Consider the following 15661-nt stretch of genomic DNA (forward strand, 5'->3'; position numbering starts at 1 on the left):
TGTTGATTCTCTTGGTGTCTGCTACCCTCAGCCTGCTGCCCCAGCACACAACAGCAAACATGATAGCACTGGCCAAAATTATAAGTTGTCTCCTATTCATCGTCGTCTGAACCCTTAGTGCCTAGGTGGCACATGGGGCCTCTGTGCTGTGATATACTCTGATTAAATAGGTGGGTTGCTGGCTGGTGAGTGAATTAGCTGGGCAGGCTCCTGTACCCCTCCCTTATCTCAGTAATGAGAAGAGAGCATGTCCCAGATAGTTTATGCAGAGACTAAGTGTTTGCACCAATTTTTTGAAATGTGATTTGAGATTCAGCTTTTAACTGTGTAAGAATAGATCAGATTCAGGCTCTGTACAGGACCTTCAAGTGCAGTAACAGAATAACAGTTCATGGTTTCATCCAAAGACTTTTGACCCAATTCCAGAATCAAAGCTCAGTTTATGTACAAAGTAAATATGCATATGCATAAGTGTAATGAAAAGTTTGCTTGCAGCAGTGTCATTGGTAATTGCATCATTTATAAGAAAATTATAAATTAAACATTTATGGGAACGTCTGTCGGGTGTTTAAGAAGGAATCTCCAGGAATTATAAGAAAATTGGGGGGAAAATTATAATACTTTGAACTTAAGGTGTGCATGTTAGCGTAGCATTAGCAGCATCGCCTCGCAGTGCTAGTACTCACTGATCAGGGTTCAGTTTCTGCCGCTGCCTGTGAGGAGTTTGTACATTCTGCCCTTGACTGTGTGGGTTTCCTCCAGGTGCTCTGGTTTCCTCCCACATTCCAAAAGATGTACAGGTTAAGATTAATGAGCTTGCTATGTTGGTGCCAGAAGTGCGGCAGCACTTGCGCAGAGCCCCCAGCACATCTTTGTGTTGTTGGACGCTGTTACAAACAGTGCACTTCACTGTTTGTTTTGAGTTATGATCGACATGTAACAATGAAAGCTAACCTCCAAGTGACATACAAATTAGAAATGGATAATGGGAAAATACGCTATTCATGGAAATGGCTTGAAGGTCATTTAAGAGGAACAGGACAGTACTTAGATCAAAGATTCAAAGTATGTATATAGTACACAACTCTGAGATTTGTCTTCCTGCAGACAGCCACAAAACACAGAAACACAATGAAACCCCTCAAAAGAAAACAACAAACACCCAACAAGCGAAATAGCATAGAATATAAAACATCAAATCACAAAACCATTGAAACAGTCTAGGAATGTTCAAGCAACACACAAAATGCTAGACAGGCAGCATCTATGTTGCCTGTTCAATTTAATTCATTTCAGTTTAGTGCTGTGTCGATCGTTGACTTTAGGCCGCAGAGCCAGTCTGCCCTGAAAAAAATCACACAATTTAGCACTTAAAAAAATAGGAATGACCAGAAGCACATCATGATCTGCAAAAAACAAATCATGCAAATGGCAACAAGCAAGAACAAGCAAAAACATAGAACATAAAAACAAAAATCAAAATAATCCAAATGAACTACAGTCCAATCCACAAATTGCAGATCCAGAACTTCATTACCATCCTCTGACATCATCAAGGGGAAGAGAGACTATTCGAATGCAGTGGCCTCCCTTCAGGAGCAGTGAACGAGAGGGGGGGAGAGGCCATTGCACTCAGATGCCTTCCTCCGCCAGCTGCAAGCGAGAGGCTGGTAGACTACGGTGAATACTTGCTCACCTTCCACACTCATCTTGATATTTCAATCTTCCTGGAAGTTAGTTGGTGAGATCGACAAGAAATGGAGTTGATCGTGGGCTCGCGCCCTGTCTCCAGGCATTTTGGCTGCTCGAAACCTCACCGAACTCCCTCAGAGACAGCAAAGCGGCAGGTCACTCAATCGGGCCGAAAACATGCCATCAACATGTAAATCAGTGGTCCCCAACCTCCGGGCCAGGAAGAATGCAGTGGTGCTAGTGATAGCCGGGACACACCCAGCGTATCTGTAAGAAAAAAGCCAAAATAAACAAGCTAATTAATTAGGTGCCGCTGGGCACGTAAATGTCGGCCCAGATCAGAGGCGATTGCCGATCGTTTTGCCTCTGATCTGGGCCGACATTTACATGCCAGGCGGCACCTAATTAACTAGCTTGTTTATTTTGGCTTTTTTCTTAAAGATGTGCTGGGTGCGTCCCGGCTACCACTGCACCACTGAATTCTCCGCGGCCCTGAGGTTGGGGACCACTGATATAAATCACAGGTTTAAATTGTAGCAGAATCATATTTGAAAGAAACCGCAGCAGCCAAGTGTTCAGATTACAAGACAGAGCTAGCAAGACCAGAGATAATTAAATGAAAGCTGGAATGCAGTTTAAGCAGAACTGATTTTGAGATAAGCTAAGTCATGACAGAAGAACAAACCACAAATTAGAACCACCCAGTTGTAAACCAGTTCAGCCATCCAGAGGATCAGCTGTTCTGGATTGGGTGTTGTGCAATGAACCTGAATTGATTAGAGACCTTAAGATAAAAGAACACTTGGGGGCAAGTGATCATAATTAACTCTGAAATTTGAGGAGAAGCTAAAGTCAGATGTATCAGTATTCCAGTAGAGTAAAGGGAATTACAGAGGCATGAAAGAGGAATTGGCCAGAATTGATTGGAAAAGAACACTGGCAGGGATGACAGCAGAGCAGCAATGGCTGGAATTTCTGGAAGCACTTCAGAAGACACAGGATATATACATCCCAAAGAGGAAGAAGTATTTTAAAAGAAAGATAACACAACCGCGGCTAACTAGAGAAGTCAAAGCCAACATAAAAGGCAAAGAGAGAGCATATAATAGAGCAAAACGTAGTGGCAAGTTAAAGGATTGGGAATGTTTTAAAAACCAACAGGAGCAACAAAAAAGGTCATTAAGGTAAAGATGGAATACGAAAGCAATCTAGCCAATAATATTTAAGAGGATACCAAAAGTTTTTTCAGATATGTAAAGTGTAAAAGAGAGGCAGGAGTGGATATCGGACTGCTGGCAATGGGGGACAAACTGAATAAGTATTTTGCATCGGTCTTCACTGTGGAAGATACTAGCAGTATGGTGGAAGTTCCAGGTGTCAGGAGTTATGAAGTGTGAGAGGCTTCGCTAGAGAGACGGTTCTTCGGAAACTGAAAGGTCTGAAGATGGATAGATAAGTTACCTGGACCAGATGGTGTATGCTCCAGAGTTCTGAAAGAGGTGGCTGAAGAGATCATGGAGGCATTAGTAATGATCTTTCAAGAATGACTAGATTCTGGAATGGTTCTGGAAGTCTGGAAAATTGCAAATGTCACTCCACTGTTCAAAAAGGGATAGAGAATTACAGGTTTATTATCACCGGCATGTGACATGAAATTTGTTAACTTAGCAACAGCAATTCAATGCAATACATAATATAGAAGAAAAATATGTATAATAAATAAATCTTATTCAGTATACAGTACTTTATACAGTATACATATATTGAATAGATTAAAAATCATGCAAAAAATAGAAATACTATATATTTTTTTAAAAAGTAAGGTAGTGTCCAAGGGTTCAATGTCCATTTAGGAATCAGATGGCAGAGGGGAAGAAGCTGTTCCTGAATTGCTCAGTGTGTGCCTTCAGGCTTCTGTACCTCCTGCCTGATGGTACCAGTGAGAAAAGGATATGCCCTGGGTGCTGGAGGTCCTTAATAATGGACACTGCCTTTTTGAGCCACCACTCCTTGAAGATGTCTTAGGTACTTTGTAGACTAGTACCCAACATGGAGCTGACTAAATTTACAACCCTCTGCAGCTTCTTTCAGTCCTGTGCAGTAGCCCCCCACCCCCCCATGCCATACCAGACAATAATGCAGCCTGTCAGAATGCTCTCCACCGTACATCTATAGAAGCTTTCCAGAGTATTTGTTGACATACCAAATCTCTTCAAACTCCTAATAAAGTATAGCCGCTGTCTTGCTTTCTTTATAACTGCATCGATATGTTGGGACCAGGTTAGAACCTCAAGATCATGACAACCAGGAACTTGAAACTGCTCACTCTTTCCACTTCTGATACCTCTATGAGGATTGGTACGTGTTCCTTCGTCTTAACCTTCCTGAAGTCCACAATCTGCTCTTTTGTCGTACTGACCTTGAGTGCCAGGTTGTTGCTGCGGCACCATTCCACTAGTTGGTATATCTTGATCCTGTACGCCCTCTTGTCACCACCCGAGATTCTACCAACAATGGTCGTATCGTCAGCAAATTTATAAATGGTATTTGAGCTATGCCTAACCACACAGTTATGGGTTTATAGAGAGTAGAGCAGTAGGCACACACTCCCTTGAGGTGGACCAGTGTGAATTGTCAGTGAGGAGGAGATATTATGACGAGTCCGCAAGACTGTGGTCTTCTGGGTAGGAAGTCGAGGATCCAATTGCAGAGGGAGGTACAGAGGCCCAGGTTCTGCAACTTCTCAATCAGGATTTTGGGAATGATGGTATTAATTGCTGAGCTACAGTCGATGAACAGCATCCTGACATGGGTGTTTGTGTTGTCCATTTGATCTAAAGCCGCATGGAGAGCCATTGAGATTGCATCTGTTGTTGACCTATTGTGGTGTAGGCAAATTGCAATGGGTCCTGCCCCTTGCTGAGGCAGGAGTTCAGTCTAGTCATGACCAACCTCCCGAAGCATTTCATCACTGTAGATGTGAGTGCTACCTGGCGATAGTCATTAAGGCAGCTCACATTTTGCTTCTTAGGCATTGGTACAATTGTTGCCTTTTTGAAGCAAGTGGGAACTTCCGCCCGTAGCAGTGAGAGGTTGAAAATGTCCTTGAATACTCCCGCCAGTTGGTTGGCACAGGTTTTCAGAGCCTTACCAGGTACTCCATCGGGACCTTCCACCTTGCAAGGGTTCACTCTCTTTAAAAACAGCCTAACATTGGCCTTTGAGACAGAGACCATAGGGTTATCAGGTGCAGCAGGCATCTTCTCAGCTGTAGTTGTATTCTCCCTTTCAAAGTGGGCATAGAGGGCATTGAGTTAATCTGGTAGTGAAGCATCACTGCCATTCATGCTATTGGGTTTCGCTTTGTAGGAAGTAATGTTTTGCAAGCACTGCCAGAGTTGTCGTGCATCCGATGTCACCTCTAACCTCGTACGAATGTTGCAATGTTTCTCGGCAGAAGAAAGGAAACTGCCAGCCAGTTAGACTGACCTTAGTGGTTGGGAAGATGTTGGAATCAATTATTAAGGATGAGGTCTCAGGGTACTTGGAAGCACGTGATAAAATTGGCCATAGTCAGCATGATTCCTCAGGAGAAAATCTTGCCTGACAAATCTGTTGTAATTCTTTGAAGAAATAACAAGCAGGATAGACAAAGGAGAATCAGTTGATATTGTGTACTAGGATTATCAGAAGGCCTTTGACAAGGTGCCACACATGAAGTTGCTTAACGAGCTACAAGCCTATGGAATTACAGGAAAGATTCTAGCATGGATAAAGCAGTGGCTGATTGGCAGGAGGCAAAGAGTGGGAATAAAGGAAGCCTTTTCTGACCGGCTGCCGGTGACTAGCAGTGTTCCACGGGGTCTGTGTTGGAACCAATTCTCTTTAACGTTATAGATCAGTGATTTGGATGATGGAACTGATGGCTTTGTCGTAATGTTTGCAGGCGATATGAAGATAAGTGGAGGAGTAGATAGTTTTGAGTTAGTAGAGAGGCTACAGAAGGACAGATTAGGAGAATGGACAAAGAAATGTTAGATGAAATTGTGTCAAGAAGTGTATGATCATGCGCTTTGGTAGAAGAAATGAAAAGGAGAGTACAAAAAACTGAGATGCAAAGGACTTGTGAGTCCTTGTACATGATTCTCTAAAGGTTAATTTGCAGGTTGAATCTGTGGTGAGGTTAGCATTCATTTCAAGAGGACTAGAAAATTAAAGCAATGATGTTGAGACTTCATAAAGCACTGTTGAGGCCTCCCTTGGAGTATTATGAGCAGGTTTGGGCCCCTTATTGTAAAAAAGATGTGCTGAAACAGGAGAGGGTTCAAAGGAGGTTCATGGAAATGATACCAGGATTGAATGGTTTGTCATATGAAGAGTGTTTAATGGCTGTGGGCCTGTATTCACTAGAATTCAGAAGAATGAGAGGTGACCTCATTGAAACCTATTGAATGGTGAAAATCCTTGATATAAAGTGTGGATATAAAGAGGTATTTCCTGTGGTGGAGGAGTCCAAGACCAGACGGCACAGCCTCAGAATAGAGGGGTGTCCATTTAGAATAGAGATGAGGAGGAATTTATTTAGCTAGAGAGTGTTGAATATGTGGATTTCATTGCCACAGGCAGCTGTGAAAGCCAAGTCTTTATGTATATTTAAGGCAGAGGCTGGTAGATTCTTGATTGGTCAGGAGAGAAGGCAGGAGATTGAGGCTGAGAGGAAAATTGGATCAGCAATGATAAAGTGGCAGAGCAGACTTGATGGGCCAAATGATCTAATTCTGCTCCTATCTCTTATGGTCCTCAGTGAATGGGGGGGATATGGTGGTCTGCTAAAGGATAGCAAATTCTCATCATCAGGCAGTTAGGAGCAGAGATAAGACAAAGACCAAATCCAAGAATGAAAAAGTGAAATTGTAAAATCTGCAAGTTACTGTTGTGACACAAATACTACAAGTTGCAGGAGGTTTTTTTGAGTCAATGATGTTTCCTTGAGTTCTCACCCAAGGTACACCCCATTGTACACTGTAACAGGCTAGAATAAACCAACTCATTTGAGGAGACTCATTGCTGCTGCCTTGAGTGGTTTTCTTTGTGTTGTCTAGATCTGAGCTTTGAGGGCAACTAGGCCCCAGATGAAAGCCTGATTTAAGGTGCAGGTTTAACACACAAGTTATTTATTTATTTACTTACAACACAGGATAGGCTCTTCTGGGCCATCGAGCCACACCACCCCAGCAATCCCCCAATTTAACCCTAGCCTAATCATGGGCAATTTAAACTGACCAATGAGCCTACCAACAGTACGTCTTTGGACTGTGGGAGGAAACCGGCACAGTCACAGGGAGAATGTACAAATTCCTTCCAGACAGCAGTGAGGATTGAATCTGGGTTGCCAGTACAGTACAAGAAAGCATTGTGCTAACTGCTATGCTACCATGTCACCCCCAACAGGTTAAACACTTGAACAGACCTCTTGTACAATAGATAAGACTCTTGTACTCACAACCTGCCTCTTTATGGTCTAGTACTTTTTCAGTAGCTTCTACACATTCTGTTACAGTTTTACCTTGTAACTCAGCATACTGTGTAATGATTGGTATGAACAGTATGCAAGACTAGCTTTTCACTGTATCTTGGTACCGGTGACAATAATAACCCAATTGTAGGAACAAACTGAAAGACCACACGGAATTGGTGTTCAAAATAATGGGCGATTTATTTCAAAACTCATTGTGCACCATGAGACCGGTTAAAGCTGATCTACCTGAAGACAGATCTAGTACAGAATCTACATTCTCACTGGATGAGATTAAGATGTCCCTTACTCCTCCCATACCCTTCCCTGTTGCCCCCTCCCTCTCCCCATCTCATTGCCTCTGCTCCCACACCCCTATGATTTCTTGGTTTGACCTTCAGCCCTCTTCCATTGGGCGGAAGATACAAAAGCCTGTAAACACATACTACCAGGCTCAAGGACAGCTTCTATCCTGCTGTTGTAAGATTATTACATAGTTCCCTAGTACAATAAGTGACCTTTACATTATTGTCTACTATACTGCACTTTATCAGTAGCTGTTATACTTTATTTTGCATTCTGTTGCTGCTTTCCCTTGTTCTATGTCAATGCACTGTGTAATGAGTTGATCTGTATGAACAGTATGCAAGATAACTATTCACTGCATCTCAGTACATGTGATTATAATAAACCAGGACCAATGCCAAACTCATACTTGAATAACAGTGTCTGAATCCTGACATCAGCCTGAAATATGCTTTGAGCTAGAGCCCAGTTTGTATTTGGATAAAACATTGGGGAATGGGGGTGTTCCATGCCAGTCCAGCTCATGACATTATCCAGGTTATTACTGTCATATGTACTGAGATGCAGTGAAAAGCATATATTTGTCTTCCATCCAGGCAGATCGTTCTATGCATTAAGTACAAAGAGGTATTATAAAAGGGGCAATGTGGCACTTGCATCCACTGTGATGAAGTGCTTTAAGAGGTTGGTGATAAAACATTATCAACTCCTACCAGAGAAGTGACTTGGATCTGGTCCAATTTGTCTACCATCACGATAGGTCAACAGAGCTGCCGTTTCATTGTCTACTTACCCAACCCTGGAATGTCTGTACAGTGAAGATGTGTTCATCAGGATGCTCTTCACCTACAGATTGGTACTCAATGCTACCTTCCCCTCAAAACTAATCAATAAGCTCCAAGAACTAGGCCTCAATTCCTCCTTGGACAACTGAATCCTCGATTTCTTCACTTGCAGAGCCCACTCAGTCTGGACTGGCAACAACACCTCCTCCACAATTTCCATCAGCTCAGGTGCACCAGTAGGCTGTGCGCTTAGTTTCCTACGCTACTCACTTTAAGTTTATGACTTTGTGACTAAGTAGAGCTCCAATGCCATATTTCAGTTTATTCACAACACCATTGTCGTTGACAGAATCAAAAGTGGTGAGGAATTGGCATATAGGAGGAAGATTGAAAATTTGGCTGAGGAGTTTCACAACAACTTCTTACGCAATGTCAGCAAAACCAAGGAGCTGATTATTGACTTCAGGAGGAGGAATCCAGAGGTCCAGTGGGGGAATCAGAGGTGGAGATGATCAGCAACTTTAAATTCCACATTGTTATCATTTCAGAGGATCTGTCCTTGGTCCCGCACATAAGTGCATTACAAAGAAAGCATGGTACTTTCTTAGAAGTTTGCAAAGATTTAGCATGACATCTAAAAATTTGAGGAACTTCTATAGATGTGCCGTGGGAGAGTACACTGATTGTTGCTTCATGGCCTGGTATGGAAACACCAGTGCCCTTGAACAGAAAATCCTACAAAAAGTAGCGGATACGGCCAATTCCATCATGGTTAAAGGCCTTCCCCACCATAGAGCCCTGTTGCAGGAAAGCAGTATCCATCATCAAAGACCCTCACCATCCTGGCCATGCTCTCTTCAGGAAGGAGGTACAAGACCCTCAGGACCCACACCACCAGATTCAGGAACAGAAGTTACCCCTCAGTCATAAGGCCCTTGAACCAGAGGAGATAGTTTCACTCACCCCAACACTGAATTGTTCCCACAATCTATGGACTCTTTCAGGGACTCTTCATCTCGATATTAATTGCATTTTTTTTTATCATTCCCATGGTCTGCTCTTTATCAAATTATGGTATTGCTTTGCACTGCTGTAACTATATGTTATAATTATGTGGTCTTCTCAGTGTTAGTCTTCGGTTTGCCCTGTTTTTTTTTGTGATATCACTCTGGAGGAACGTTGTATCATTTCTTAATGCATGCATGCATTTCTAAATGACAATGAACGAGGACTGAGTGTCCTTATAATCTAATTTAATATTCAATTGTTATTATTTTGTTGTTTTTTTTGTATTTGCAGTTTGTTGTCTTTTGTACATTGGTCGTTTGTCCATCTTGTGTGTAGTCTTTCTTTGATGCTGTTTGGGTCGCTTTGTATTTACTGTTTATCCCCGCGAAAAGAAATGAATCTCAGGGTTGTTTGTGTATGGTGACATATATATACTTCGAAAATTTTCTTTGAATTTTGTAAAAAAAAATATTGTTACAGTTATAGCGAAAGTACAGTTAACAAAGCACAAGGGTCAAGAGATCATCTTGGCATACAAGAGCTCTGTTCAAAAGTCCTGTAACAGAAGTTGTGCAAAATTTCAACATTTAAGAGAAGTTTGGATAGGTACATGAATGATAGGGATATGGGGGGCTATGGTCTGGGTGCAGGTCAATAGGAGTAGGCAGTTTAAATGGTCCGGCACAGACAAGTTGGGCCATAGGGCCTGTTTCTGTGCTGTACCTGTACTTTATAACAATAGAATAGAAGTTGTCCTTTAGCCTGGTGGTACATGTTCCCGTGGTTTTGCGTCTTCTGCCTGATGGGCAAAATGAGGCAGGGTTCCTTGATAATATTGGCTGCTTTCCCAATGCAGCAGAGAGTATAAACGAAATCAGTGGAGGGGAGGCTGGTTTGCATGAGGTTGAGGATCTGTGTGGTATTCCTGAATGGCCCCATCTCCTCACAAATAAGTATACACCCCTCCTCTCCCCACACCCCTTAATGACAGAGGTCAGAGGAGAATGGCCAAACGAGTTCATTCACCAGACGAGTGTCATTCACCAGCACTGCAAACACAATGGTCAAGCCCATCTTCTTCAAGGTTTGATGTGTTGTGCATTCAAAGCTGTTCTTCTGCACACCATTGTTATAACACATGGTTATTTGAGTTACAGTCACTTTCTTGTCAGCTTGAACCCGTCTGGCCATTCTCCTCTGACCTCTGTCATTGACAAGTATTTTTGCCCACAGAATTGCCACTCACTGGGTGTTTTTTTTTGTACCATTCTCTGTAAACGCTAGACACTGTTGTGCATGGAAATCCCAGGGGATCAGCAGATTCTGAGATGCTGAACAGCCCTATCTGGCACCAACAATCATTCCACGGTCAAAGTCACTTAGATCACATTTCTTCCTCATTCTGATATTTGGTCTGACCAATGGCTGAACCTCTTGACCATCTCTGCATGCTTTTATGAATTGAGGTGCTGCCACATGATTGGTTGATTAGATATTTGCCTTAATGAGCAGGTATCCCTAATGAAGTGGCCACTGAGTGTATATAGAATTAATTTAATTTCATGCCCAAACAATTCTCCAATTGTGTCAGCTGAACATCATTGCTGGAGAGATTTGCAATATATCAGTTGATGAGGTGTTCTGGTATTGTCCCAATAGAAATTTTTAACTATATTTAATAGGTTTTCCAAAGATAAGCTCTTTGAGATATGTGCCATGGTTTATTACATCCAAGACTATGAAGGCACAAAACTTCCAACTTCAGATGGTTAACTGCTGAGCCTGAGATGTTCCTGACTATGGAACAATAGGTAACAATTGTATATTCTGGAGGATAATGTTATCCTTCTGCTTTTATGACTCCAACACAACCTTCCATCCAAATCAAAGTCGTTTATGGGTGGCTGCAGAATCATATTCCCGCATTGTTTGCCAAAGGTTGTGATGGGAAGTTAAGAGGAGCAACAATTCAGATGTCTTGGTGTGATTTGTTTCTTGCATTGCTCTGTTGTTCTGCAGCTTTTGATCCCATTTGCAGTGGATGAGGTCCTTCTGAACAGCAGTCTCATCCAGCACCTGACGTTTGCTGCTAAGGATGCTGCTCTTCTTCAGGGAGTTCTCATGAGGACAAAAGAGGATCCAGCCAGCAGTGAGGTGAGTTTAGATGAGCGTGGGCTTTCACTTTGATGATACGCAGTTCATTCATGCTCAAATGTGTGATAAGCTTTCATTAGCTTATCTATTCTGCCTAAACACTGTGTCTTGGACATCTCTCAAAGCAGAACCTCCATTTATATAGCATCTTTCAAAACCTCTTGTCATTCCCATTTCAGTCAATGATATTTTTCTTTGATGTTTAGACACTGCAGGACTTTCAGACACATACTGTTATTGCTTTATTATTGTCACATTTAAAAGCATAGAAAACCTACGGCACAATACAGGTCCTTCGGCCCACAATGCCGTTCCGAACATTTACTTACTTTAGAAATTACCTAGGGTTACCCGTAACCCTCTATTTTTCTAAGCTCCATGTACCTCTCCAGGAGTCACTTAAAAGACCATTTTGTATCCAATACAATATATGCACCAAGATAGAGTGAAAAGCTTGCCTTGTTTACTGTTTATACAGATCAGATCATTACCTAGTGCATTGAGCTAGAATAAGGTAAAATAATAACAATACTGAATCAAAATCAGGTTTATTATCACTGATATAGGTCAGTTACTACCCCACAACCATCAGGCTCTTGAACAAAGGGGATAACTACACTCACTTGCCCATCTATTGAGATGTTCCCACAACCAATGATATCACTTTAAGGGCTCTTTATCTTGTTATTTCATGTTGCCATTTTTTTTGCTATTTATTTATATTTGAATTTGCACAGTTTGTTGTCTGCACACTCTGGTTGATCTTTCATTGATCCTGTTATAGTTACTATTTTGTAGATTTACTGAGTATGCCCACAGGAAAATCAATCTCAGCTTTGTGGTGTAGTGACATATATACTCTGATAATAACATTTACTTTGAATGAAATTTGTTTTGTGGCAGCAGTACTTCGCAGTACACAAAATATACTATAAATTATAACTGAATATATTATATAAGTAGTGCAAAAAAATAGTAATATAAGTAGTGCAAAAAAATAGTAAGGTAGTGTTCATGGACCATTCAGAAATTTGATGGCAGAGGTGAAATAGCTGTTCCTAAAACATTCATTTTGTGTCTTTGTACTCTTTACCACCTTGATAGTAGCAATGAGAAGAGGACATGGCCTGGATGATGAGGTTCCTTTATGGTGGATGCTACCTTTTTGAGGCATCACCATTTGAGTATTTCCTCAATGCTGGGGAGGCTAGTGCCCATGATGGAACTGGCTGGGTTTACAACCCTTTGCAGCTTTTCCTGATCCCGTGCATTAAATGAAGTATAAAAGTTACAGCTAAATGCAGCACAGGTAAATGATAAAGTACAAGATCATAATGAGGTAGATTGTGAGACAGTGTTCATCTTACTGTACACAGAACTGTATACAATGCTCTAGGTATGGTCTCATCAAGGTTTCGTTCATTATGTGACATGTTGTATGATGTAGGTGATCATGGGGGTGGTGTGGGGGTTGCTAAACGGGTGCTATACCTTTCCCAAGGGTGATCTGCAGGCTAGTGGAGGGAAGAGTGCTTTACACCTCCTTTGGTAGGGATGCATCTCCACCCCGCCACACTCACTAAGATTTAGGGGTACTAAGCCTTGGCCATTCACAATTCTCAACCCTGGAGGTATTTGAGGAGGAAAGAAATTTTTTTTGAAAGATCTTGATGTTGATGGCCATGGAGAACTGGCACTAGATAGGCAAAATCTTTTTACCAGTGCAGGGCAATTTGATACTAGAGGGCGCAGGTTTGAGGTGAGAGCGGAAGGTTTAAAGGAGATCTGAAGGGATAGGTTTCTCACACGGGGGTGGTGAATATCCACACTGACCTGTCAAAGGGGGTAGTGGATACAGGTTCTAGTACAATATTTAAAATGTAATTAGAGAAGTGGATGGAGTGTCCAGGGAGGCTTAGCTCCTCTGGTGAAGGGGCTTGTCATGTCCATTCTGGGGCAGTTCACTCACCTTTGGATACCACCAACACTCGGCTCTCACCTGTGGCTCCAAGTAGCTGTTTGCATGCAAAAGTGGCTGCGTCCCGGTACACCGCTTCAATAAGCAGGCTAAACCAGGTGAGGATAGCTGGCATCCTCAGACTCCAATGAGGTAGGGATATGTCTGTCTTGGCACGTGAAGTGGACTCCGGCGGACTAAGCGGCTGAGATCTACAGTGAAATCCAACGACCATGAAGGTGTTTCTGCAATGCTCCATGGAAAGCAAAGGGCATGACAAGGTACAGAAGACATCATTGTCATCCACTGCAATCAAGGAAGACCCCAGTTGGTGATGCTTGTTCGTACCACTGGGCCCAGACCTCTGAAGTTGAGGGAGTGGAACTGCCCCTGTTCATCAGCTTTTCCACATTTTAAAAACTCTCCCACACAGGTATCATGTCATCGCGGACATGATGGACAACCATAACCAGACAGGTACTTGAACTGGAAAGGAGTAGAGGTGAAAAGAGTTAATGCAGGTAACTTGGAATAGCCTAGGTACGTTATCACAGTCTGCATGGATGAGGTGGGCTGTAGCGGCCTGTTTTTTGTGTGGTGTGAGTCTATGCTTCGAGAAGACGAGATGAGCTGTGGAGCAGATCATCCATGATCATATTGAATGTAGGCCAACTTTTTCTTCTGTGTTCCATCATAAACTCCTTCAGTTTTCAATGCTGTTAATACCATGTTTACAGTACTGTGCAAAAGTCTTAGGCACATATATATAGTTAGGGTGCCTAAGACTTCTGCACTGTATTGTAGTAATTTTTATGTATTGCACTGTACTGCTGCCACAAAAAAAAAACAGGTTTCCTGACATATGTGAGTGATGATAAACCTGACTCTGATATGGGTCTCTTTTGTGGGAAGGGGGCAGCGAGAAGGGAATCATGGTTGGAAAAGGGGGAAGGAGAGGGGGAAAGTGGGAAGCACCAGAGATTCATTCTGTAATGATCAATAAACCAATTGTTTGGAATCAAATGGCCTTGAGTGGTATCTCAGGGATGGGTATGTCTGCACCCATGCCGCACCTCGCCCCTGGTGCTTCACCCCTGCTACCTGTCCCACACTCCTCTCATGGGGCTCCACTTTCGCCATCCCAACATCCTTTGCTCCCGCCTGGTTTACAAACACGCTCTCTGCTCCACGGTGACAAATACAGTACCACGCAAAAGTCTTAGGTACCCGAGCTATACATGTGCCCCAGCTATCTGCACAGCTCTGTATACATTCAAATATTTGGTTTGCCTTTATTTAGGTAGTGTAACAGTTCACATAACACTTAAAAACATTAGCAATTACGATTGGGGTTCAATACTTGTGCCCCCAGCACATCATTTACTCAAACGCTGCATTTCACTATATGTTCCGATATTTTGATATATAAAGGTAATGTTTAATGATTTAAATGCAAGTTGTTAATATTTAAATACAGACCTGTCAGAACTGGATCTGTAACCAATGCTTTGTCATCTCTTAAAACACATACTGAAAAACCAGAGGTCTGTTTCTGTCATTTTCAACTTCTGATTTCCAGTGCTTTTAATTGCCTTTTTGCCAGGTTCTGTATTAACTATGATTCTAACGTTGATAAATTTGATGTCTCACTTTGGATCTTTCACTTCATTTCTCACTACAGACAATCTGCTATGCTCCCTTCAGTCTGTTCCCATCGCCGGTACCTACGAAGCTGTTCACTCAGGCGTTTGAGGTCCAGCAAGACTTCAACGTGCTGGTTGATAAAATCAGCATGGATTCCAAATTCCTAAGAAGAGCACTAGCAAGGTAAAACCCCTTTGATGTGATGTACAGTCAACCCTTGTATTAGGGGTGGGGTTGTGTTCCAAGAAAACTACCCATATCACAATTGTCTGCAGAATCACAAAATGCAGTTGAAGGGGAAAATAAATTTTGTTAATTTTTTTTTCCATGTGAATTTCTTGTATGTTATGTAAGCGCCAGAAACATAGTGACCACAGTACATTGACGCAAACCTGCTCGTTACTATGTGACAAATGAAGCTAATCTTTAATTTTATTCTACATCTCAAATTGTTGGGTAGTCATTTATGAATTATGTGAGGGAAATTTCCAATAGCCATAATTTTTGTCATCAAGGACCGCTGACCCCCATCCCCACATCCCCCCCCACCACAATCCAGGCCATGTTCTCTTCTCACTGCTATCATCGAGAAGGAGGTAC

General features: G+C 42.2%; 1 protein-coding gene across 1 annotated transcript in view; it reads left to right on the top strand.

The window, feature by feature from the left end:
- Positions 1–15661, top strand: part of gss (glutathione synthetase) — a 130733-nt gene that overhangs the window by 3730 nt on the left and 111342 nt on the right. The window contains exons 2-3 of the mRNA XM_063041089.1: positions 11326–11460; positions 15099–15244. Coding sequence (XP_062897159.1) covers positions 11326–11460; positions 15099–15244 — 281 coding nt within the window. The remainder of the gene's footprint in view (positions 1–11325; positions 11461–15098; positions 15245–15661) is intronic.

Source organism: Mobula hypostoma, chromosome 2 (genome assembly GCF_963921235.1).
Source record: "Mobula hypostoma chromosome 2, sMobHyp1.1, whole genome shotgun sequence".
NCBI classification, from domain to species: Eukaryota; Metazoa; Chordata; class Chondrichthyes; order Myliobatiformes; family Myliobatidae; genus Mobula; species Mobula hypostoma.